The sequence below is a fragment of the Micromys minutus genome (genome assembly GCF_963924665.1).
Source record: "Micromys minutus genome assembly, chromosome: 26".
Taxonomy (NCBI): domain Eukaryota; kingdom Metazoa; phylum Chordata; class Mammalia; order Rodentia; family Muridae; genus Micromys; species Micromys minutus.
The window spans coordinates 22,347,335-22,374,968 of record NC_137961.1 but is presented as its reverse complement, the minus strand read 5'-3'; the positions used below and the strand labels follow the sequence as shown (position 1 = coordinate 22,374,968).

Sequence of the window (27,634 nt, the reverse complement as noted above, 5' to 3'; positions counted from 1 at the left end):
AGATCTTCAATTTCCTTCTTCAGAGATTTGAAGTTCTTGTCATACAGATCTTTCACTTGCCTAGTTAGGTTCAGACCAAGGTATTTTGTATTGTTTTTGACTATTGTAAATGGTATCTTTCCCCTAATTTCTTTCTCATCATGTTTATCATTTGAGTAGAGGAAGGCTATTGATTTGTTTGAGTTAATTTTATCTCCAGTCACTTTGCTGAAGTTGTTTGTCAGCTGTAAAAGTTCTCTGGTGTAATTTTTGGGGTCAAGTACAAGTATTTAAAGAATTTAGGTAGATATGTAAAATAGATGATTATTAATTTTCAGTTTTCAAATACACATATCTGAGCTCTTTGGAAATACTCCACATAACTATGTGGACAAACTTAAAAACTGAGTAGATACTTGATCAGCATTTGTCAATACTGTGAGAAATACACAATGCATTAAACTACACTTCCATCTGTCTGTTTGACGCAAAGTAAATAAAATCATATTTTCAAAATATGTGTACTTTATTTTGTGTCAAATATCAATACAAGGTTTTAGAAAAAAAAGAGGGTAGAAAAAACACATAGCTACAACTATTTTAATGTGTCACTGTTTTCATTGGAAAACCAAGAAGGAAAAGCCTTTTATTGAGGGTTTTATATTTATTTCCACAAAGCAAATTGTGACCAAGATGTTTATCAACATTTATTCTGAAAGATGGTCATTTTTACTAATTACTGAAATGAGCTGACAAGATGAATATTTGGCACTTCAGATGTTGGTGTTTTATGATGGTTGTTAGTGAAATCGCATGAGGTAGATTTTCTGGAAACAAAGGTTATTGCTTCACAGTTTGCCCTGTTTCCATATATCTTGTTACTTGTATGCTTACAGTAGAAGAATTCACTAAGGAGAGAAGCTTACCTTTTCCTACCAGAGGAGTCTGTGATTCATCAGTAAAAGAACTAATCCTGCATTTATCAAAACTATCTTAGATGATTATAGCAACTTTCCAGAGTGGGACATATTGAGGTTTTTCTCACACATAACAATTCTTTACTATAGACCTAAAACATAATGTGCATGACGTTTTCTCAAATTATTGGAAACATTCAAAAGACTATACACAATGCATATTTGTGTATTTGTGTGTATGTATGTATGTATGTATGCATGTATGTATGTATGTATGTATGTCTGTGTATGTATGTAAGTATGTATATATATATATATATATATATATGTGTGTGTGTGTGTGTGTGTGTGTGTGTGTGTATATACAAAGGACTTGGAAATCATTTTAGAGAAAATTTACTATGCTGAATTAAATAACAGCTTTCTTCAACTGCAGAAATAAAAATCTTTGCATAAAATTAATATGCAATTATATATTAAAATAAAACTCTCATATAAAATAAATTGTGTGGAATCCTTACACCTATTTTCCCTCTTTTATTTTAGCCAGCATTCTTCCCTTCATCTGGCAGCTCATGATGAATTCATCAAGCAATATCCTCAGATATTCCTCCATAAAAAACCAATATTGCCTAAAGTTCCTAACCAGGTTGAAAAAAAGTAAGAATCCTTTTTTTTAAGTAATTATTTTATGTAATTGATATACTTGTGATTTTCAGGACTGGCATATATTCATATTACATAGTGCTGTAGAGTTTCATAATGACAATTTTGTTAAAGAAGATCATGTCTTATCCACTTCCCTGTATTTCTGCTATGTCCCCTGTCTCCTCTCTTTATACTAATTTACTTTTCAATTTTATGCCATATATGCATCTATTATATATTTAAGTGATTATATGTATCCTCATAAAACATAGAATCCATAAAGGAAATAAAAAAACATTATTTTTTTTTGTTTTTGAGTTTTCCTCTTTCACTTAATATGATAGTCTTCAATTTGTCTATTTTATTTCAAGCAACCTAGTGGTTGTTTGTTTTGACTGTGTAAAATTCTTTTGTGAATATTGGAAATTTTCTTGTTCTAGTTATCTGTTGATAATCAAGAAGAGAAATTATAAACTTGACTGTTTTGAAGAACATAGCAATAAACATGGACATACAAATATCTGTGCCATGAGCTGATATAGAGTGCTTCAGCTATGTACCCAAAAGCTGTAGAGTTGATTCATTCTATATTGACTAATTTGTTTTCCCTGTGCTTGTTCCAAAGGCAGACTAGTCCTGTAAATTAATGAATACTTGGGTGGGAAAGAGAGGTACTTCAGTTATTCATAAGTTTCTTATGCCACCTTATTTTATAAACTAAGCCTAGCCACAATGGTCATTATTAAACATTTCAAAATTACTCAGTTTCCTGCACTGACCACCTGCTGACAAGTTTTCATTAGTATCAGAGATAATCTTTCTGGATTCATAAGCCAACATAAAATCTTTCATCTATAAGGTACTTCTGGCTTTGATATATTATTATTGTAGCATGGGGATAAAAAATACATAACACAACAGAAAATCAAAGAACATTGATTGGTTTATGTGTCCAATCAGCCAACAAATTAACTTGAGAAGCATAGTGATATTAAGGTATATTTTTGATATATTTGGGATGAAAGCCAAGTTTAAATTTAAACTATAATTTTGATAGCTACTTTCCTTCCATAGGTCTGCTTCACATATCTGTGGATTGGTTTCATTTCCATATTTCTTGTGGTAGATTTGGACAGACTAGATTTATTAAGTTCCAGATGAGGGAAAAAAAAGTAGTCTTTTAGAATAAGTAGTACTGAAATTCACCAAAATCTCTTGTGAATTAACTATAGATTATCAAAGACTTCTGATTTACAAGTACTGAACCACATACCCACCCATAAAATAGGAAAATATTGCTCACATCTTAAATAGAAACCACTTGGGCAAAGGTCCGAACGCAAGGAGAATTTATGAAAAAACTAAAGTGATAAAATTGTGGGTGAATGTATAGAGTTTGTTGAGAATTGCTTGAAGACAAATAATTCAATAGTAGGTTGGAAAGCTCTTTCTCATCCTTCTCCTCCTCCTCCTCTTCCTCTTCTTCTTCTTCTTCTTCTTCTTTAGTGAATGGTGCACTAATTTTTTTCTTTTATTAAAATTTTTATTAGATATTTTCTGTATTTACATTTCAAATGTTACCTGCTCCCTCCCCCAACCCCCTCCCCATCTCCTTGCTTCCATGAAGGTGCTCCCCCTCCCAACCACCCATTCCCATCTCAACTTCTTGGCTTTCTTTTACATTGGTAAAACAAGTCTTCATTAGACCAAAGGCCTCTCTTTCCATTGATGGCAGAAATGCTATCCCCTGCTATATATGCAACCAGAGCCATGGGTCTGAACATGTGTATCCATTGATTGATGTTTTAGTCCCTGGGAGCTCTGGAGGGTTTGGTTGTTTGATAATGTTGTTATTCCCATGATGTTGCAAACCCTTTCAGCTCCTTCAGTCCTTTCTCTAGCTCCTTCATTGAGGTCCCTCTGCTCAGTTCGAAGGTTAGCTGCAAGCATCCTCCTCTGTATCAGTATGATTATGGCAGAGTCTCTGAGGAGGCATCCATATCAAGCTCTTGCCGGTAAGCACTACTTGGCATCAGCAATAGTGTGTGGGTTTAGTGGCCTCATATGGGATGGATCCCCAGGTGAGGAGTTTCTGGATGATCTTTTCTTCAGTCCCTGCTCCTCTATTTGTTCCTGTATTTCCTCCCCTGAGTATTTTGTTCTGCTTTCTAAGAAGGTCTGAGGCATCCACATTCTGACCCTTTTCCTTTTTGAACTTCATAAGGTCTGTGAATTGTTTCTTGGTTATTCAGATCTTTTCATTCTAGTATCCTCTTATCAGTGATTGCATACTATGTGTGGGTTTTTTTTTTTTTTGTGATTGTGTTAACTCACTCAGGTTGATCGCTTCTAGTTCCATCCATTCACCTAAGAATTTATTGAAGTCATTGTTTTTAATAGCTGAGTAGTACTCCATTGTGTAAATGTACCACATTTTCTGTATCCATTCCTCTGTTTTTCTTCTTGAAACTTGGTAATATATTGAAAGATGGTGTCTTAGTTCAGCTTCTATTGTTGTGAGAAAAAAAAAAAAAAAAAAAAAAAACCACTATAAGAAAGCAACTAGAGAAGGAAATGTTTGGCTTACAGACTATTATCATTAGGGAAGACATGGCAGCTAAATGAAGCAGAGACTGTTGAGATTTGTATGTTGCTATGCATTATAATTCTAAATAATGGGCCTTATTGCTTCAGGAATGAGAGAATCCTCATGATGTGTTTATTAAAAGATAGAGGAATGTGTTCTATGGAGGTGATATATTATATATCAGATATAATGATATATATTTACTATAATCAGATATGGAGGAAGAGGGTGCCTCTGCAGGCCCATGCTGATGTTTCCCTTCCCCCTGAGGGACCAGCCACATGAAGGTATAGTATAGAATGGATTTATTCAGGGCATGGGGTGAGGAATTAGGAGGGTAGTAGAGACAGAAAAGGGCAGAGGGAGAGTGAAAGCAGAGAAGTAGAGGCCAGCCATGAGCACATGGAGAGAGGAGGGGAGGGGAAAGGGCAGAGAGCAGGAGCAGACAAATAGGGCAAGAACAGGAGGAGCAAGAGAGCAAGAGAGTGAGAAGGGGGCAAGCAGCCCCATTTTATAGTGACTCCGGAATACCTGACTGTTGCCAGGTAACTGTGGGACAGAGCTTAGAATGTTAACGCCTCTCATACATCAAGTAATGCTATGTGATCTTTCTCCTACAATCTATAGTTGGGCAGAAGAGATGTAGGTGGAATTTTAGTTTCTGGGTTTGGGGTCTTAGGAGGACCTCAAAGGGAAAGAAGAAGATGAGGAGAGGAGAAGATGCCACGGGGTTGATGTGTCATGAAAACATAGCCATTGTGAGATGGCCCATTGGAGTTAGGTGCAGTTCAGCCGGGATATGACAAATTGTAACCTGGAGTTATTGAGGAGAAAGAAGACATAATTGCATACATGATAGGTATCTGCCAAGCTGTAGTACTTTGAGGCTTATTATAAACATAAAAGTTTGTTTCTTTCATCTGCGAACAAAATGATTAAATTCAGGGTAGAAACACCCATTTGAGATCAATGATAATGGTCTCAAATATAATGATATGTATTTACTATAAGAGATCAAAGATAAACACTATTTCCCGAAGTGTTTTTTATACTTGCTCAGCCTGCCTTATAACCCAAGACCACGTACCCTGGATTGGCTATACCTACAGTGGGATAGCCCCCTACCAATTACTTACTAAGAAACTTCCCTACAGACTTGTCTATAGTTCAATGTGAGGGAGGATGTATTTTCTTCTTCCTAAGTATGCCTAAGTTTGTGTCAGACTGACAAAATCTAACCAGCAAAATAAAGAACTTTGAAAACCCTATTTATAGTCAGAGAGATTGTACATAGTTATTATTAGAATAAATTAATATCAGGATTAAAAGAAAAGATAGTCATTCATTTAGAAGTTAAACAATAGCCTATCCCAAAACCTTTAAAGCATTTCTACAAAATTTTAGGCTAAAAGTCAAAACTGTGCTACATGTTTTTGATACATATCAAAAACGTAGGGGAAATAAAACTATACAAGATTTGATGTTAAACTAAGACTCATTTCAAAGGCAAGGAAAAGAGGTGAGATCATATCAATAAATTAGGCAGAAATATCTGTAAATTCCACACTTGACATGTAGGATTGATATGTAAAATTCAGAAAGAATTTAGCTCAATAGCGAGAAATCAACACAAGTAAATAATGGACAAGAAGTAAGGCACTTCTCAAAAGAAGACATTAAAGGATATTTAATAGAATTCAGTGTATGCCTCATGGCAAAAGAAAAATCAGAATGCATACCACAATGTGGCTGTTAACAATACTGAACATTAATCTATATTTTTCATATTAGAAAAAGCAATCTACTTCAAAGGGACAATAAATATACTTCCAATTGAGTTAAAATTCAGTCTATTAAAATTGTGAACTCAGTGGCTGTTGTCAGAGGAGTCCTTCATACATTGTATTTTATACCACTCTAGCTGATATTATTATAAGGTCCTGTGTTATAGATGGGAGGAATGTTTTATGTGGATGCTTGCACCTGTCAAGAGAATTTTTTAACTCATATTAAACATCAACATAGAAATGGAAATAATACCAACTGCACAGTATAATCAATACCATGAGAATAAATCATGAGTCAAGCAACATTTTTGACGAATAAATCTGGTCAGGAAGCAGTAGTTAGCAGACCCTAAATACTGCCATTATTAAACTATTTTCAATGACTGATCTATGTAATGTGTGACCAAGGTTACTCTGTCTAGACAGGAGAGGGCAACTTCATTTCTTGATATCTTCCTCTTGGACAGTCTTGATCTCTTTTTTGTTCTGGAGGCACTGCTCCTCATAACACTCGATCCTAGACCTGGAAGACAGACCCTTCCTATGGGTCCTGTTTGCCTCCAGCTGTGTGGTTGCATTATATTGAGTTCCTCTCACATAAACCATCAACAAAGAAAATGCATCACCAGCTTTCTAAAAGTCCAAACCATGGGGACATTTGTTTCAATTTCTCAATATCTTTTAAAATGACTCCATCTTTTACCTAGTTCCTACAAAACTTGTCAGCTTGGGGTGCAACCAGATTTTCTTTTTGGTACAGTGGACAGCAGAACAAAACCTCTCATGAAGCCTGAGTATAGTCTTGGCTGTGGCCTCAACAGTCAGAGAAAGGATTATTAAAGCTATTGACCAACACATTGCCTGTTATGATGGTCATATTCTATATTGTATAATTCATTAAGCTTCTTGGATCTGGGCAGCTAGAGAGGGGCCTAATGCAAGAGCACTTGAAGAGACCAGAAGAACTCCGTCCATCAACTCTGTCCCAAGGAGGGAGTAAATGCTTCTCGGGAGTAGTGGAATTCTTAGGAGCAGTTTCTCATTAATAGAAAGAAACAGCAGATCTGGCTGAGACATTGAAAAGCAGATGTACTAAAACATTAAAAATTAGATCAAGGATGAGGTCAAAGATGTTTTGGAACTGTTGGCACTATTTAAATTTTATTTGGAAACATATTAAAAGGTGAATTTCTAGAATATTTTAGGATAAAAACATGAAGTACAGAAGCAGCTGTATTTTAAGTTTTTAAAGAACACAAAACTGTGACCTTGAAGACTAGAGTTTGGGTTTTGTTGTTGTTTTGATTTGTTTTGTTTTGTATAATAGTATCAATGTGGCTTTAGAAAATACTTCTAAAGTGCCTCAACGGTTTTATCCAGTAAAAGCACAAGATTAACACTGTTCTACAGTGGTCAAGCCCTTGAAATATAGTAGTTCTCATTACTACTATGTACTGTGGATAATGGTTGTGGTTCATACAGTCATGCCATTTGTCCTAGATTCAGTTTGGTTGCTGTGATAACACATGATAAAAGGCAGTATGGAAAGATAAACTTTGAGGCACACACCTTTAATCTCAGCATTCCCTAGGCAGAAGCAGGTAGATCTCAGTGAGTTAAAGAACGGTATGCTCTACATAGCAAGTTCCAGGACATCTAGACTGCTAGACTTCATACGCTATCTCACAAAACAAAACAAAATAAAGCAAAACACACAAAAAAAGTAATATGAGAGAGGAAGAATTTATTTGGCTTACAGTTTCTGGTTACAATCAGTTGCTGCAGAGAAGGTTGGAAATTAAAGTCTTAAATCCACAGTCAACAGCCCCGAAAGAGTGCGCACATGGATCCTTGCTTTTGAACTGTCAGCTAGCCTTTACTCATTATGAAATGGTAGCTTCCCACAGTAGTGGTCTGTGTCTTCTTCATCTAAATTAAGAGTTAAGATAGTCACTCACAAGCATTTTTCAAAGCCAACCTGCTCTAGATATTTTTTTTTTTATTAAGATCCTTTTCCTAGGTGATTCTTGGTCAAGTTGGCAGTTAAGAAAAAGTAGTTAAAAGTAGACCCCCAATACATTAAAACAGCAACAACAACAACAACAACAACAACAACAACAAAACAATACTAACAGAACACTAAATAAAATTTCATTATGATTAAAGAGCTTGTACAGCTAAGTTACATCCATATTCAAATCAGAAGACAAAATTCACAGTAGCAGGATTTTTCTATATTCTAGCATTATTATTAATTTTACCACTATATTGAAAAAAAGAGAGATAAATTTACAGATTTTTAAAGGCATTTTAGCATAACATTATATGAATATTTTTATCAGTAATTAATTCTTTTAGAGGGTGGATAGCATGCATAGAAATCCCACTAGTTACCATAAGCATGAAGTACATGTAGGACAGAATATAACATGGAAACAGATTTCTTGTTGGGTATGTATTATATATAATGCTTTGTGAATACCAAAAATTGCCACAAGGATATTATCTTAGCTCTTGGAATATTAATGATTTGAGGTCCAGGTGTACCACACTCTGAGAGGGTGCTATACATTTATTTTTGTCATGAAGAAAGACTAAGGCTTTCTTTTTTTTTTTTTTTTTTTTTTTTGGCCTTAGTTTTTCTTGAAGTTCATATAGTCCATGAGATGTTTCTGGGGTGTTCAGAGCTTTCTGGGGTGAGTATCCAAATATCAGTGACTGCATATTATGTATGTTCTTTTGTGACTAGGTTACCTCACTCAGGATATTCTCTAGATTCATCCATTTTCTTAAGAATTTCATAAAGTCATTGTTTCTAATAGCTGAGTAGTATTCCATTGTGTAAATATACCACAATTTTTGTATCCATTCATCTACTGAAGAACATCTGGGTTCTTTCCAACTTCTGGCTATTATAAATAAGGTGCTATGAACATTGTGGTGCATGTATCTTTGTTGTATGTTGCAGTATGTCTGGGGTATATGCCCAGGAGTGGAATAGCTGGATCTTCAGGTAGTACTATGTCCAAGTTTCTGAGGAACCACCAGACAGATTTCCAGAGTGGTTTTACCAGTTAAAAATCTCACCAACAGTGGAGAAGTGTTCCTCTTTCTCTGCATCCTCACCAACATCTGCTGTCATCTGAGTTTTTGATCTAGCCCTTCTGACTGTTGTGAGGTGGAATCTTAGGGTTGTTTTTGATTTGCATTTCCCTGATGACTGAGGATGTTAAGCACTTCCTTAGATGCTTCTCAGCCATTCCATATTACTCAATTGAGAACACTTCTTTTTAGCTCTGTAGCCCATTTTTATATAGGGTTGTTTGATTCTCTGGTGTATAACTGCTTGAGTTCTTTGTGTACCTTGGATATTAGGCCTATATCAGATGTAAGGTTGATAAAGATCTTTCCCCAATCTGTTGGCTGCTGTTTTGTTTTCTTGACAGTGTTCTTAGCCTGAGAGAAACTATGCAATCTCATTAAAACCCCTTTTGTTGGTCTTTGACCTTAGAACAGGAGCTATTGGTGTTCTGTACAGGAAATTTTCATCAGTGCCTATGTGTTCTAAAATTTCCCTCCTTTCCCTTCTAATAATTTCAGTATACCTGGTTTAATGTACAGATATTTGATTCCACTTGCACTTGAGCTTTGTACAAGGAGAAAAGAAAGGGTCTATTTTCTTTTTTTTTTTTTTTTTTTTGTTTTTGTTTTTTCTCATCTTTTTGTTTCATTTTGGCATTTTTCTTTCTTTTTTTTATTTTATTTTTTAAACGACTTTATTTTGCAAAACAAAGATAAATGTACAGATTTTAAACATTTTTTGCTTAAATTATACATTTTTGTCAGTACTGTTTTTTCAGACATTAAAATAAATTTTACATAAAACCATGTGAATATGTTTTTTAGTCAGTACTTGATTTTTTTCAAGGGCTTAACAGTATGCATTGAAAACGTACTAGTTGCAATAAGCGTAAAGTACATGCAAAACAAAACGCACCATGGAAATAGTCAAAGTCTTCTTGTTTTGTGAATATATGTATATTTTTTTCTTTTCTTTATTTCTTGGACTTCATACAGTCTGTGAGTTGTTTCTGGGGGAGTGCAAGCCTCTGGGGTTAGCATCCCACTATCAGTGACTGCATAATATGTCTGTTCTTTGTGACTGGGTTATCTCACTCAGGATGATCTTCTCTAGATGCAGCCATTTTCTTAAGAATTTGGTTAAGTCATTGTTTCTGGTGGCTGAGTAGTATTCCATTGTGTATATGTACCACAATTTTTGTATCCATTCGTCTTCTGAAGGACATCTGGGTTCCTTCCAGCTTCTGGCTATTATAAATAGAGCCGCTATGAACATTGTGGTGCATATATCTTTGTTGTGTATTAAAGTGTCTCTGGGGTATATGCCCAGAAGTGGAATAGCTGGGTCTTCAGGTAGTACTATATCCAATTTTCTGAGGTATCGCCAGACAGATTTCCAGAGTGGTTGTATTAGCTTGCAACCCCACCAACAGTGGAGAAGTGTTCCTCTTTCTCCGCAGCCTCGCCAGCATTTGCTGTCATCTGAGTTTTGGATCTTGGCCAATCTGACTGGTGTGAGGTGGAATCTTAGGGTTGTTTTGATTTGCATTTCCCTGATGGCTAAGGATGTCGAGCACTTCCTCAGATGTTTCTTGGCCATTCGGTGTTCCTCAACTGAAAATGATTTGTTTAGCTCTGTACCCCATTTTTTAATAGGGTTATTTGATTCTCTGGTGTCTAGCTTTTTGAGTTCCTTGTACACCTTGGATATTAGGCCTCTATCTGATGTGGTGTTGGTAAAGATCTTTTCCCATTCTGTTGGTTGCCGTTTTGTTTTCTTGACGATGTCCTTAGCCTTACAGAAACTTTGCAATCTCTTTAAGTCCCATTTGTTAATCTTTGACCTTAGAGCTTGAGCCATTGGTGTTTTGTTCAGGACATTTTCTCCTGTGCCTATGTGTTCTAAGGTTTTCTCTACTTTCTCATCTAATAGTTTCAGTGTATCTGGTTTAATGTGGAGATCTTTAATCCACTTACACTTGAGCTTTGTACAAGGAGATAAGAACGGGTCTATTTTCATTCTTTTGCATGTTGAGTGCCAGTTGGACCAGCACCATTTGTTGAATAGGCTGTCCTTTTTCCATTGAATGTTTACTGCTCCTTTGTCAAAAATCAGGTGACCATATACATGAGGGCTCATTTCTGGATCTTCTATTCTATTCCATTGATCCACCTGCCTATTTTTGTACTAGTACCATGCAGTTTTCAGCACAATTGCCTTGTAATATAGCTTGAGGTCAGGGATAGTGATTCCCGCAGATGTTTTTTTGTTGCTGAGGATGGATTTCGCTACTTTAGGTCTTTTGTTATTCCATATGAAATTGCACATTGATCTTTCCAATTCCATGAAGTACTGGGTTGGAATTTTGATGGGGATTGCATTGAATATGTAGATTGCTTTTGGTAGGATGGCCATTTTTAAGATGTTGATTTTTCCAATCCATGATCATGGGAGATCTTTCCATTTTCTGAGATCCTCCTCAATTTCTTTCTATAGAGGTTTGAAGTTCTTGTCATACAGGTCCTTCACTTGCTTAGTTAGAGTCACACCAAGGTATTTCATAGTTTTTGTGACGATTGTGAAGGGTACGTTTTCCCTAATTTCTTTCTCCACATGTTTGTCCTTTGAGTATAGGAAGGCTACTGATTTGTTTGAGTTAATTTTGTATCCAGCCCCTTTGCTGAACTTGTTTATCAGCTGTAGGAGTTCTCTGGTGGAATTTTTGGGGTCACTTAAGTACACTATCATGTCATTGGCAAAGAGTGATGTTTTTATCTCTTCCTTTCCGATTTGTATCCCCTTGATCTCCTTTTGCTGTCTAATTGCTCCAGCCAGGACTTCCAGTACTATGTTGAATAGGTAGGGGGAGAGTGGGCAGCTTGTCGAGTCCCTGATTTTAGTGGGATTGCTTCAAGTTTCTCGCCATTAAGTTTGATGTTGGCTGTTGGTTTGCTGGATATTGCTTTTATTATGTTTAACTATGGACCTTGGATTCCTGTTCTTTCCAGGACTTTTAACATGAAGGGGTGTTGGATTTTGTCGAATGCTTTCTCAGCATCTAGTGAGATGACCATGTGATTTGGTCTTTGAGTTAGTTTATATGGTGGATTACATTGATGGATTTCCTTATGGTAAACCATCCCTTCATCCCAGGGATGAAGCCTACTTGGTCATGATGAATGATCGTTTTGATGTGTTCTTGGATTTGGTTTGCAAGGAATTTGTTGAGTATTTTTGCATCAATGTTTATAAGTGAGAGTTGTCTGAAGTTCTCTTTTTTTGTAGGGTCTTTGTGTTGTTTAGGTATGAGGGTTATTGTAGCCTCAAAAAATGAGTTGGGTAATATTCCATCTGATTCTATATTTTGGAATAGTTTGGCGAGTATTGGTGTTATATCCCCAATAAATATCTGATAAAATTCTGCACTGAACCCGTCTGGACCTGGGCTTTTTTTGGTTGGGAGGCTTTTGATGACTTCTTCTATTTCTTTAGGTGTTATAGGGTTATTTAGATGGTTTACTTGGTCCTGGTTTAACTTAGGGACCTTGTATCTGTCTAGGAATTCGTCCATTTCCTCCAGATTTTCAAATTTTGTGGAGTATAAGTTTTTGTAGTAGGATCTGATGATTTCTTGAATTTCCTAAGTTTCAGTTGTTATGTCACCACTTTCCTTTCTGATTTTGTTAATTTGGATACTCTCTCTTTGCCCTCTAGTTAGTCTGGCTAGGGGTTTATCAATCTTGTTGATTTTCTCAAAGAACCAACTCTTTGTTTTGTTGATTTTGTCAATGGTTCTTTTGGTTTCTATTTGGTCTATTTCTGCCCTAATTTTGATTATTTCTTGCCGTCTACTCTTTTTGGGTATATCTTCTTCCTTTTGTTCTAGGGCTTTTAGCTGTGCTGTCAGGTTGCTGATGTGAGTTCTCTCCATTTTCTTTTTGGAAGCACTTAGGGCTATGAGTTTTCCTCTCAATACTGCTTTCATTGCATCCCATAGGTTTGGGTATGTTGTGTTTTTGTTTTCGTTGAATTCTAGAAAATCCTTAATTTCTTTCTTTATTTCTTCTTTGACCCTGCTATCCTTTAACAGAGCGTTGTTTAGTTTCCATGTGTATGTGGGCATTTTGTTGTCTTTGTTGTTGTTAAAGACCAGCCATAGACCATGGTGATCTGAGAGGATGCATGGGAGTATTTCAATCTTCTTATATCGATGGAGGCTTGTTCTGTGTCCAATTATGTGGTCAATTTTTGAGAAGATGCCATGGGGTGGTGAGAAGAAGGTGTATTCTATTACTTTAGGATAGTATGTTCTGTATATATCTATTAATTCTAGTTGGTTCAAAGTCTCTGCTAGTTTTGCAGTGTCCTTGCTCAGTTTCTGTTTCCATGATCTGTCCATTGGTGAGAGTGTGTTATTAAAGTCTCCCACTATTATTGTGTGGGGTGAAATGTATTTTTTGAACTTTAGTAGGGTTTTTTTTATGAATGTGGGTGATTTCTTATTTGGAGCATATATGTTAAGGATTGAGAGTTCCTCCTGACAGATTTCCCTGGTAATGAGTAAAAAGTGTCTTTACTTATTTTTTTTGATAACTTTTGATTGGAAATTCACTTTATTCGATATTAGAATAGCCACTCCAGCTTGCTTCTTGGAGCTGTTTGCTTGGAAGTTTTTTTCCCACCCTTTTACTCTGAGATAGTGTCTTTCTTTGTCTCTGAGATGAGTTTCCTGTATGCAGCAAAAGGCTGGATTTTGTTTATGTATCCAGTCTGATAGTCTATGTCTCTTTATTGGGGAGTTGAGACCATTTATGTTAATAGATATCAAGGAATAGTTGTTTCTGTTTCCTGCCATTACTGCTTTTTTGGGTTGAGTTGTGTCTGTTTTTTTTTCTTCTTTTAGTTTTCTTGTTTAGGAGTTTTCTTGTTTTTACTAGGCTGTATTTTCCCTCTTTGTATTGGGTTTTCCACCTATAATTTGTTGTAGTGCTGGGTTTGTGATCAGATATTGTGTGAATTTTGATTTGTCTTGAAATATCTTCGTCTCTCCATCGATGGTGATTGATAGTTTTGCTGGGTATAGCAGCTAGGGCTGGCACTTGTGCTTTTTAAGGAGTGCATGATGTCTGTCCAGGCTCTTCTAGCTTTCATAGTCTCTGTTGAGAAATCGGGTGTGAGTCTGATTGGTCTGCCTTTATATGTTACCTGACTTTTTTCCCTTACTGCTTTTAGTATTCTTTCTGTACTTTGGGCACTTGATGTTTTTACTATTATGTGTCGGGAGGTACTTCTTTTCTGGTCCAACCTATTTGGAGTTCTGAAGGCTTCTTTTATGCTCGTGGTTATCTCATTCTTGAGGGTAGGGAAGTTTTCTTCTATGATTTTGTTGAAGATATTTACTGTGCCTCTTAGTTGATATTCTTCTCCCTCTTCTATTCCTATCATCCTTAGGTTCGGTCTTCTCATTGTATCTTGGATTTCCTGGACATTTTGGGTTAGGAGCTTTTTGTTTTTTGCATCTTCTCTGGCTGTTTTGTCTATGTTTGCAATGTTGTCTTCTGCCCCCTAGATTCTCTCTTCGATCTCTTGTAATCTATTGGAAATGCTTGTTTCTGTGACTCCTGATTTCTTTTTTTTTTGGTGTTCTGACTCTAGGGTTATCTCTTTTAGCGTTTTTTTTTTTTTTTTTTTTTTTTTTTTTTTTTTTTTATTGTGTCAATTTCTGTTTTAATTTCTCTCTTCCATTTCTTTATTTCTTTGGTTCTGTTTTCCTCTAGTTTTTTGAGTTCTTTGAGTGTTTTTCTTGTTTCTTCTTTAAAAGCTTCTGAATCTTTTTTTCTTTTCCTCCCTTTCTTGTTTAAGTATCTCTATCAGCATCTTGAGGTATGATTTCAGGTCTGTGTTCTCTTTTTCTGGAGTGTTTGGAATTCCGATGTTTGCTGTTATGGGAGAGCTGGGTTCTGGTGTTGCTATATTGTCTTGGTTTTCTCGGGATATACGCTTTCTCCTTCCTCTTGCCATTTTGTTGTCAGTGATATGCTCTTGCCTTTCCCTTGTATCTGGTCTGTGTCCCTGGTTCTCCACTGGTCCAGGTGTCAGATGGGCCGAGTCCTGTTTTATGCCTCAGAGTCGTAGGGTGTGAGCAGAAGTTCCAACCTTCTGTTTCTGGTTGCTGGATCAGGCAAGGCAGGGCAGGGCAAGGCGAGGGGTGCACTTTTGTGTGCACTCCGCATAGATCTCTCTGCTCCCCTGCAGCCTAGGTCTCCCACTCACCAGTTGCTCAGCCTCTATGAGCCGCCGTTCAAGGTGGTATATGGGCCAGGCTCCGCTCTGCGGCCGGAAGTCTCCTCCGGGTGGAAACAGAAGTTCTAATTTTCTGTTCCCAATTGCTGGATCGGGCAAGGCAGGGCAGGGCAAGGTAGGGTGTGCACTTTCCGTGTGCACTCCGCAGAGATGTTTCTGCTCCCCTGCAGCCTAGGTCTCTCACTCATCAGTTGCTCAGCCTCTCCAGACCTCCTACTCATCAGTCTTTAAAACTTTAGGAACTGCTGGTCCAGGTAGCAGATGGCCTGAGTACTGTCATCATCAATCTTCTAATCCTTGTTTGTATCTTCACAAGAGAATCACTGGTATGATTTGTACTTTTAGAAGCTATGGCACGAGAAGAAAAAGAATATAAATTTTCCCAACTGGAATAATTCTGAAAACATTTTATATCACCTTAGCCTGGTGCAAATGGTAGTCAATATGCTCAAAGAAAGTGTCTAGACAGGAGTCTTAACTGAAGTCCATACCAGGACACGGGAGGCATTTTGTACAAAAAGATTAGATACTAAACCAGACACTTTTCCGAGCATGATACAAATGAAAATGTTTAATAACAGTAATTTTAAAATTCTACAGACTTCCTAAAACAAGGTTAATGAACATCTATACTTTTAAAGGCTATGACAGATTATTTAATTAATGTATATATTTTAGCACATTTCAAGAGTAAAAGCAAATGATAGCAATTGAGAATTTAATAATTTTATACAGAACTTAGTAATATCTGTCAATGATAAATTTCTTCAAAATGACACTTATTTTTCAAAGTAAAAATTAAGGTATATTTACAATTTTGAATACAGCCTATTTAATTTTTATAAAAAGTGATCAAAAATTTAGCATTTTAGTTCCAGAAAGATTGTACAGCATAAAATAAAAACTGTAGCAGATATTTTAATAAAGATTTCAGATGAAGGTTAAGAATACCCTTGTACTAGATGTAGCTTTCCCCTTGTCATTGAAAAAAAAAAGCAATTTCCAAGAGGCTGAAAATTAAATTAATATACACACTGAGGGGGAACCATCAGTGCTGCTGAATGATTAGCCATGACGTTTCTTCCAGAACCTTCATAATTATTGAGTTAACAAAAGTAGAAATTGAATTATTTTGACAAAATATTAAGTTAACTATTAGATGCATTTTGACTTGTAAAACATCTATATTCACAAAAATCAAGTTTTGGGTAATTTCTAAGTAAATGTTTCTTAAATTGCCTACTTTTAAAAAAGTGTTAATTTCATTAGTTTAGTCATGAGAAAGGAAGAAATATAGAATAATTTTTAAATGTATCATTTAAATGTGCAATCACCAAGTGTATTAATAGAATTTGTGAAAAATTGATCCTAACTCAAAATGTGTAGCACAAGGAAAATGATAAAGCTATAGTAATATATAAACCTCCATTGATTTCCAGAACAAGATGTTTATGAGCCATTTTTACTAAAAAGAAAAAAAAATCTGCTCAGTACTAGAACTTAAATTCAGTATTCATTCATAGGACAAATTGCACAATAAGAGGATGCAGGATGGAGAAATATCTGGAGATTGAGAAAGTTATATCTTCTAGGATGATGATAATCAGTTTAAAGGACAGAGTAGAATTACCTGGAGAGTTTTTATCTTAGTCTCTTGATCATGGATCTTTGCCTACTCTATACTTTGTAAATTTGTGTCTTTGGTTTAAAGCCAGTATCTCAATGCACTGAAAAATATTTTGCAGTAGTTCCTGAGACTATTTTAATAGCATAATTCCTGCACTTCATTTAATACATTTGTCAGGAAGTGAACTGATTTTTGTGGAGAGAGATGCAGAGAGACAGTTTGGAGGTAGGGTTAAATAGAAGTGTCTTGTTTCTCTAAAAACTCAGGAGTGTCATGTGATATTTTTCTGGAAGCTGTCTTGTGTGAGATCGGCAGCAGTGAATAGTTAAATTGTTTGGAGCTCCCAGTAGGTTTCATTTTTAATATGCCTTACTAGCTCAATGATCGGGCACTTACTGAACGTCCCCACGGCTAGCACACACTCCCCTTCAGTATTCCTGAGTTAATATCTTTTAAAATCTATATTTCATCTCTGCTACCTCAGAGCCAATCCTGGATTCTTTCATGTCAGCAGGCCTTTAAGTAGACTCTCTTTGCTTTCATGTCATGGTGCGATCTGTTCTATGCTCCTCTCAGGGAGGAATCCCTCCTTTTTCTCCATGTGTTTCTTTCTCAGGAAACCTAAAGGTCCTGCCTCTTTCACCCTGCCAAGCATTAATTAATCATAAAGCAGTTAGGAACATAGAACAGACCACAATGCCATGACAGGGAAGCTGAGAGAGCAGAGGTAAAGGCCCACTAACATGTAGGAATCCAGAATTGGGTCTAGGTAGCAGAGATGAAATACAGATTTTTAAAAGGTATTAACTCAGGAATACTGGAGGGTTGTGTGTGCTAGGTCAGGGACATTCAGGAAGTGCCCTGCCATTGAGCTAGTAAGGTCTCTCTCTCTCTCTCTCTCTCTCTCTCTCTCTCTCTCTTCCTTTCTCTCTCTGTCTGTGTGTGTGTAAGTGTGTTTCATTTATGAATCCAGAGCTCTTATGTGGGTAAAGAGCAAGTGTGACCCACTGAGAGCTCAAAGCAGTTTAACTATTCACTGGTACAGATTTCTCACAAGACAGCGTCTAGAAAACATCGTAAGACACAACTGAGTTTTTAGAGGAACCAGAAACTTTCACTTCACCTTACCTTCAAGCTGTGTCTTCGCATCTCCTTCCACAAAATCTATTTATGTTCTCAGGTTGTTTTTTGCCAGGGTATTTCATTATAGCAACAAGAAAATAAACTAAAAAGGTTCATTGTGTCACAGACGTCTACCTTATATGGGCATGATCCTCTCAAATCACCTTTTGCATAGTCAAAGCTAGGTATTTGTTAATGGCTGATATCCAGCTATTCATTACAAAACTCTACTTCTTTGATGTTTTTGTTTAATTTCATCTTAAGTTGAAGCTTATTACTTAGGAGCTTATAGTACAGAAAAGGCCAATTGCTAAAGGGCTCCTAATCAATTAATATAACAATGGGTACTTTTGATTTGTTGAGTATTTGTAGAAGTAATGTTCCTTAAAGTCAATGACACAACGTTGGTTTTACTCTTAGGCTTATTTTCAAACACTCCAAAGAACTACTAATACTTTCTAAAGTTTCATGCATGCACAAAACCTTTTGTGGGGAAGTAAGCAGAGATTCTGAGTTGGGTCTGGTGGTTCATGCCTATAATCCCAAGTCTCTGGACAATGGCCCAGGCAAGGAAGATCATCGTGATTGCACGCACTACTGGAGCTACATCATCCACTATAGAGACAAAGGAAGTCTATTCTAAATAAATATAGATTCTACTTCAGATGGACCTGGGGACATGGGACTATGTTGCTTATATGTGGATCATAATTCATGGACATTTCAAAAGAGGGGAGAGAAGAAAAAGATGATAGCACTTTAAAACCAGAGGTTTGATATCCTAAATAAACACTACAACTGAGCTGAAACTCTATATAGTTTTCCCTTTATTTACATATAACTGTATATATATATATATATATATATATATATACACACACACACATATATATGTACACACACACACACACACAAACACACACAGCAATAAGTTTACAAACAGAATTCTAATAAATTCTTTGCTTTGGTTGCTTTATTCTCCATCTCTATACCCATATCCCTTGGGCTCCTTTGTTCTGTTAAGTTCTCTTTTGTTTTTATGTATACTTATTATGTTAACTATTTTTTTTGAGAAGATGAGCCTGGGAGTATGTTAACTATTAAGTTATTAAGGTGACTGAGATTTATTTTTATTTTTGTGTATTTGGTGTTCTACATGTTTTTTGTTGTTGTTGTTTTTTGTTATTTGTATCTATATAGATGTGTCTTTCCTTAGTTTGGGGGAATTTTGTTCTATGCTTTTTTGAAGATCTTTGTGCCACAGATTGGGATTCTTCTCCCTTGTTTATGCCTGTAGTTAGAGAACTTGGTCTTTTTATGATGTTTCTCATTTTCTACATATTCCTTCATATTTTTGATTGTTTTATCTTCAACTCTCAGTAGTCTTTCTTATGCTTGACTTATTTTACTATGTCTTTTTCTTAAGTTTTATAGTTGTGTTGCTGACGTTTTTCCAATTCTATATTTAATTAAGCTTGAGTTCTCTTCAGTGTTTCTATATCTTCATTTAAATTTCTTCTCAAATCCTGGATCTTTTTGATCATTTCCACTACCTTATATTTCTGTTTTCTATGACATCATTAAAGTGATTCTTCTCTCTGTATTTCTTCATTCATTTCTTAATGTCTTCTTCAAGCTCAATCTATTCGTTGATAAAACTTATAATTTTCTTTTAAATTTTGTGCCCTAGCATTTATTCAGGCAATTCTTTTGGTGAATATTGTTATAGGATTGTTGGAATTTTTTGTGTGTTGGTGGGGGATCAGAGGGTGTAAATATTGCTATGATCTTTCATATTATTTTAATTTTATGTGAGATCTGAGTTTTGTTGTTGTTATTAGTTCTGTGTCTGATTTGGGCATATCAACCAGAGTCAGAGCACAGAATCTGCAGGCTAGGGAAGACTTGAAGGATCAGACAGCTTGGGTGGAATGAAATCGGGTGTGCGCAGTGGGCTGGGCTGGTATGAAAAGAGATTCATCCTGGTCTGAGCTTGAAGTTTGGAGGCTAAGTTGGAGCTTGGAGATATTTTGAGCAGAGGAGGATCAGGTAGACTCACACAGTTAGACCTTAGAGCAATTGTGCATAAGATGGCTAAATGGTGTGGACTTTTTTGTGGGTAGGTTCCAAGTTATCTGGGCAGAGCCTTCAGGTTGGAGTGGTGCTCTAAAATAGGGTTCCCTGTAATCAGCTAGGGTATCTATGTGGAGAGCCTGAGAGGCTTTGTGCAGAGGAAGATCTGAGGGATTTACTAGCTATAACTTGGTAAGAAACATATAGGACCTGGTTGGTCAGAAAAGTTGTTTGTGGTTGATTGCTGTTTTCTAGGAGTTGATGAAAAATTTCCATATGCATACTGAAAAACAACTGTAACTTTATCAAACTTAGTAGCAAGTCATACATTGCATTTAATATGCACAACATGGAAATTTGAAGTTTTTTCCCATAAGAATGTTTTAATAAAGTCTGACTAGTCTCTTAAATGCAAGCTAATTTAAAGAAAGAAGAGACCAAGGTAGCCTTTAGGATGTGGAAGTTTCCAGGTTTATGACTAACTCATGTAGTACCAGTAAATCTTGAAACAGTTTTCTTACTCTGTTTTATATAGCTTTTAATTATATAATTCTGGGGAAAAAACTTTTTGGTCTTTTTCATGGTTCCTGTCAGTGAGACAGACAACGTTTCTAGTACTCTCAAATGACAATGGCAGCCTGTACAGAGATCTCTTTTGGGTTTATGTCTCAGGTGCCTATAATTTTGAATAATCATTCAGCCATGTTACCCATCACTTACAAGCTATCCAATTATGTCAAAACAAAGAATAGTCACTTAAGCTTTCACTAAACCCACCAATGGTTAGAGTAACACTGTTGTTTGACTTGGGGCTCAGAAATCTACATGGTGTAATATCATATGTAAGTTTTATGTGAATTAAATTAGTAAAGAACTTACCAGAAATATGTTATATGCAATTCCATATTATATTAATGTATTAAACATATTAATATATATTATATTTCCTAAAAATGTTTGAAGATAGTTATTTTGTTCACTGAACCTATGGATTTGATAGTTTATTTTTTTCTAAAATTGTGATTTGTAGAAAATATCAGAAAATAAACACAAATATTTAGAAATGAAGGAAGGGAAACCTGAAACAAATGATTTCTGATAAACTAAAAGATTTGAATGTCTGCTTAATTGCTTTGAGAGCTTGTAATTTAAATCATCTTTCTCCCAAGTCTTGTTTAAGGTACCAACATGATACAGTTCAATCCAAGGACTACTTATTACATGCTACCTTGAATCTTTCCTCAGAATCATTAATAAATATTTAAACCATATACTAATCGAAAGGGACATATGTATTTCAAACTATCATTATTGAAAATGCCCATTTATGATCATAGAAATCATATTTGAAGTTCTGAGGTTTATTAAGTGAGAATTTTTCTCCTTTGTATCTAAAATGCTAGAGCCATAGTAATTATAATGTTGTGCTCTAAAAATAAAAATCATACTACTTGAAAAGAGATAGCATGACCATACCTTATCATGTATCTCTTCATTTGAACAATGCATACTGAGAAATAACTAAGTGCTAAATACAACCTAGCCAGAGTCCCCACATCAGAGTTTGGCACTGTTGACAGGCTCTGAGTAAGGAATGATAATGCAGGATGACATGCCAAAGAAGCCCACAGAAAGGTGGCGTTGCATGATATCAGAGTGTGTGTAGGAACCTCAAGTAAGGCATTTCAGGAACACTCAAAAGTTGACTGAGAGATGGGGAAAGAAACAAAGAAAACCATGGGTGACATTGTCTGTTGTTGATTATCTAAATAATGGCAAGACATTTTTAGTTGCTATCAGAATCACTCAATTTGGTATTTGCTTCCAGGATATATATTTTTTAATTTTTTAAAAATTAATACTTATAGATAATTTGTCCCCTGGGTATTTAAAGATGAGGGTGGTGACTAGAAATAAAGATAGAAAAGGAAAAGGTGATCACAAAGGAAACATTTGGATCTTTTGGAAATTATTATGAACAGAACAAAATGGATGAGCTGCACAAAATACCTTTCATCTCAAAGGGCCTGAGAGAGAGAGGGGGGGGGGGGAAGAGAGAGAGAGAGAGAGAGAGAGAGAGAGAGAGAGAGAGAGAGAGAGAGAGTTTAGTCTATGCCAAATATAAGTGGCCACGCAAGGGAGCATGAATTCATTGTTCTTTGAATAACTTGTTCTAACCTATAAGCAATTTGATGACTATGAAAGTCCTTTTATACTCAAAGTTAAACATAACAAAGGAAAACCCATGTAGGTAGTTTACAATTGCAGCTGACACAACTCTGCATCAACAAAGTTGATGGATGGGTATCCAGGCCATGGTTGGGTCTAAAGGTGGGTAGGAGAATATTAGAGAGAAACTATATGGTATACAGAGATTATCTAGACAAGATGGAGATGTAGAGGAAACAACATGTTCCAATTTAACTGTTAGAGAAGAGCTTCATTAAGAATGGGAATAGTAGGAGAGATTAAAATATGAATATGAAGGAGACCGCAGGGTGAGTCCAGTGTAGTATTTTTGGAGGGTAGCCTTGTCTCAAGACATGATCGCTGAGCAGTCTTTCTGAGGAGTTTCCCAACAATTTCAAAATAAAAGTCTGGCTTTTTGTAACATTTTTGGACTGGTGAATGAATTCCCATCATGTGATTTAGCTCAGTGTAAAAGATGTAACATGGAGTGTGACTGGTTGAGAGCTGTCAAATCATTGTACAGACTGTTTCTTACAGAAACAGACAGAGATGCATGGATGAATGGCCTTATAAAGCCTTCAGATAAGGCCAAACACATACACCCAAACCCTTATACACTACACACAAAACACTCCCCTACACACACATAGATGCACGCAGAGACATACATATACATATATACATATACATACGTATACATACACATACACATATACATACATATATACATATACATATACATATACATATACATATACATATACATATACATATACATATACATATACATATACATATACATATACATATACATATACATATACATATACATATACATATACATATACATATACATATACATATACATATACATGCACATATACATACACATATACATCATATACATATACATATACATCATATACATATACATATACATCACACACATACATGCATAAACACATTCCTCTATATACATATAGAAACATGCAAACACAGACACATACATATATGTCACATGCAAACAGTTCTCTCCACACATACATTGTCACATATACAGACATATACATGTACAACACACACACACACACGCACACAAATTGCTACAAGTCAATTTCCATATATATTGGAAAAAAATCTGGTAGTAGATTACAGCAAGGTAATAAAGCCTCTGCTATCAATTCTACATATTAATTTTAGCTTTTGGGTTGGTAGAGTTAGTGCTCTGTTAATCTACTTTAAATGTTTTATCTGATAATTGAAAGATGTCAGGCCAGACATGGGTAGGCAGTGAATAGCTGCAATGGAAGTAAAGTTAGCCCAGGATACTTTGGCTCTACGTATGCCACATTTCACCTTTGCAGAATCATAAAGTTCTAATCAGTCAGCCAGTCTTATATTTATATTTTTGAGATTTATTTTCTTTATACTTTATAGATTTATTTTCTATATGTGTGAGTATTTGTTTGCATATATGTCTGTGCACCACAAACATTCTACATCTTCAGAGTCGGGAAGAATTCATTGGATCCCTTGGAATCACAATTATAGTTGTGAACCAACATGTGGGTGCTGAGAATTGAATCTGTGTCCACAGAAAGAACGAACAGTGCTCTTTTTATTATTGTTGTTGTTTGTTTACATTTCAAATGTTATCTTTCCTGATTTCTCCTCTGTAAATCCCTTATCCCATCCCCCCCCCCCCCTGCTTCTATGAGGATGCTTCTCCTCCCACCCACTTCTGCCTTTCCACCTACACTAGAGCACTCCTACCCAGGAACAAGGGCCTCTCCTCCGACTGATGCCCTTAACCACTGAGCAGTCTATGAGCTCAGAGAATCTTCAACATTGCTTTTGTTTATCATAAGAACTTTATTTTATGAAAGTTTATAGATATTTCACTAGTTGTTTTAATACTACATTTGTATTCTTCCTTGGGTCAAAAATCAAAGACATTCCTGTGCAAAATAAAGCTCAGGACAGACTAGTGCATTATGGTAAGGTATGACAATATTTAGAAATCACCTATATGGGTGGGATTTTTTGGCATTAAGCTAGAAAACACAACAAAGTTAAGGTCTGATTCTTTAATAATGTTTTTGCCATTAGAATTGTGACTATAAATGTGTGAGGTAAATTGTGCTAAAAATGTATTCACTGTTGCCTTTGTTATGAGGGTTGTGTTTAGAAGTATATGTATGCATAGGGGCTGGGGGCTGGGGGATGGTAAGTTCTAAGGTGTCCTATGTGATCAAAACATTCTAATTTGGAGCTGTAGAAAATTTTAGAAGTGAAGTATAGAAAAAAAGACAAGAATTAAGGGGATCCATGAGATGACTGAAGAATTCATCCACTATTAGGAACTGACCACTGGGCATAGAGGTGAAAGCATTTAAGAGAAAAAAAATAAATCTGCCAGTAAAATTTTAGTTCTCTGTATCAGACAGGATTTGAATACCTACAGGTTTATAACTCTATTGTGTAAAAGTGCTCTATTGTGTGCTCTACTTTGATTTGTTATTCATAATATTTCCATCTCTATCTCTACCTATCTACCTACCTACCTACCTACCTACCTACCTGCCTGCCTGCCTGTCTGTCTGTCTGTCTGTCTCTCTGTCTGTCTATCTATCTACTATCTATCTATCTATCTATCTATCTATCTATCTATCTATCTATCTATCTATCTATCTATCTATCTATCTGGACAAGGAAGCCAAAACAAAACAAACAAAATGAAAACAAAAACAACAAAATTACAAAGTGTTTTTAAAACCCAAGTATGGTAACATCTGATAAGCAAAGAGTCTACTACAGGAGCTGTTTGAGTTTAGAACTATTCTAGTTTCATAATATTTTATGCCAGAGAAACAGAGAAGAAATGAAGTCTTATGGTCAAAAGTGTCTTTTCAAACTGTTTCCTAAGCAGTCATTGGTATTTTTTTTTCTTGAGAACTCCTGACTTAGTTTCAAAGCTATTTTAATTGGTTGCTTATTTTCTTGTTTACTCTTTTTTTATTCCCCCCCCCCCATATAATCTGGACAAAGATTCTCTGCCATTCACAGCCGGCAAAGTCTTTCTTTCATTCCATGGGTAGTGTTTTCAATTGCCGGACTTCTTTTATTGTACAATTTGGTTTCTTGAGGTAACTTCTTTTGATTGTTTTTCTATTTCCTGTGTGACCACAGTCTAGTCAGAGATTCCCTACAGGTTGAAAGCACCCCAATTTGTTCTCTAGTAGTTTCTGTATTTAGGCCTTATGTTGAAATCCATGACCTACTTGAAGATGCTTTTTATGCAAAATGATGTGTAAACATAAACTTTCATTTTTTTACATCTATATATCTAGTTTCCACAGCACTATTTGTTAGCAGATAGCTTTTATGTCTCTAATACATTTTTGTGTGTTTCTCAAATTTCAGGTGGCTGTAGTTGCAAGGAATCATATATCAGAACTTGATTCTATTCAAATGATCTATGTTTCTCCTCTGAGTATATGCCTAGGTGTGGTATTGCTTGGGTCCTCAGGTAGTACTATGTCCAATTTTCTGAAGAAATGTACAATGGGTTACAGAGTGGTTATACCAGTTTGCAATCCCACCAAGATTGGAGGAGTGTTACTTTTTCTCCATATCCTTACCAGAATCTGCTGTCACCTAAGATTTTGATCTTAGCCATTCTAACTGGTGTGAGGTGAAATTTTAGGATTGTTTTAATTTGCATTTCTCTAATGACTAGTGATGTTGAGAATTTTTTATGTGCTTCTCAGCTATTTGATATTCCTTAATTGAGAATTCTTTGTTTAGCACTATCCCATTCTTTTTAAATAGGACTATTTGATCATCTAGAGTTTAATTTCTTGTGTTCTTTGTAAATATTGGATACTATCCCTCTATCAGATATAGGATTGGTTAAGATCTTTTCCCAATCTGTTGGTTGACCTTTTGTCTTTTTGACATTGTTCTTTGCTTACAGAATCTTTGAAATGTTATGAGGTTCCATTTTTCAGTTCTTGATCTTAGAGCATAAGCTATTGGTATTCTGTTCAGGAAATTTCTCCCTGTGCCTAAGTGTTCAAAGTTCTTTCTCACTTTTTGTTCTGTTAGATTCAGTGTACCTGATTTTATGTGGAGGTCTTTGAGCTACTTGGACTTGAGCATTGTACAAGGAGATAAGGAAAGATAAATTTGCATTCTTCTGCATGCTGACTGCCAGTTGAACCAGCAATATTTGTTGAATAGGTTGTCCTTTTTCCATTGAATGTTTTTAGCTTCTTTGTCAAAGATCAAAGTGACCATAAGTGTGTGTGTGTTCATTTCTGGGTCTTTGATTTTGTTCCATCTACCTACCTGTCTCTGTACCAATACAATGTAGTTTTATCACTATTGATCCATAAAATAGCTTGAGGTTAGGGATAGTGATTCCCCCAAAAGGTTTTTTATTGTTGAGAATTGATTTTGCTATTCTAGGTTTTTTTTTTTTTGTTAGTCCAGATGAATTTAAAAATTGCTCTTTCTAACTCTATAAAGAATTGAGTTGGAATTTTGATTGGGATTGCATTGAGACTACAGACTGCCTTAGTTAAGATGGCCATTTTTACTATGTTGGTTCTTCCAATCCAGGAGCATGGAAGATCTTTCTCCCTTCTGAGATCTTCTTCAATTTCCTTCTTCAGAGGCTTGAAGTTCTTGTTACACAGATCCTTCACTTCATGGATAGGGAACCCCAAAGGTATTTTATATACTTTGTGACTGTTGTGAAGAGTGTTGACCTTCTAATTTCTTTCTCAGCCTGTTTATCATTTGAATAAAGGTTACTGATTTATTTGAGATAATTTTATATCCAGCCAGTTTGCGGAAGCTCTTTATCAGCTGTAAAAGTTCTTTGGTAGAATTTTTGAGGTCATTTAAGTATACTATCATATCTTCTGCAAATAGTGATATTTTGACTTCTCACTTTCCAGTTTGCATCCCTTTGATCTTTTCTTCTGTCTGATTTCTCGGACTAGTTCTTTCAGTACCATATTGAATATATAGGGCAAAAGTGTGCAGCCTTGTCTAGTCCCTGACTTTAGTGGGATTGTTTCATATTTCTCAAAATTTAATTTGATGTTGGTTACTGGTTTGCTGTATATTGCTTTTACTACGTTTAAGTATGAGCCTTAAATTCCTGATCTTTCCAAGACTTTAAGATGAAGGTGTGTTGAATTTTGTCAAATGATTTCTCAGATTCTAAAGAGATGATCATGTGGCTTTTTTCTTTGAGTTTGTTTATATAATGGATTATGTTGATGAATTTCCATGCATTGAACCATCCGT

The 27,634-nt window shown here is 35.7% G+C and overlaps 1 protein-coding gene across 1 annotated transcript in view; it reads left to right on the top strand.

The window, feature by feature from the left end:
- The window catches only part of CNBD1 (cyclic nucleotide binding domain containing 1), a gene marked incomplete at both ends in the record, with an annotated part of 312,854 nt that overhangs the window by 21,597 nt on the left and 263,623 nt on the right, over window positions 1-27,634 (top strand). Inside the window, one exon of the mRNA XM_080938558.1 lies at window positions 1,443-1,556. Within this exon, the coding sequence (XP_080794684.1) occupies window positions 1,443-1,556 (114 nt within the window). The remainder of the gene's footprint in view (window positions 1-1,442; window positions 1,557-27,634) is intronic.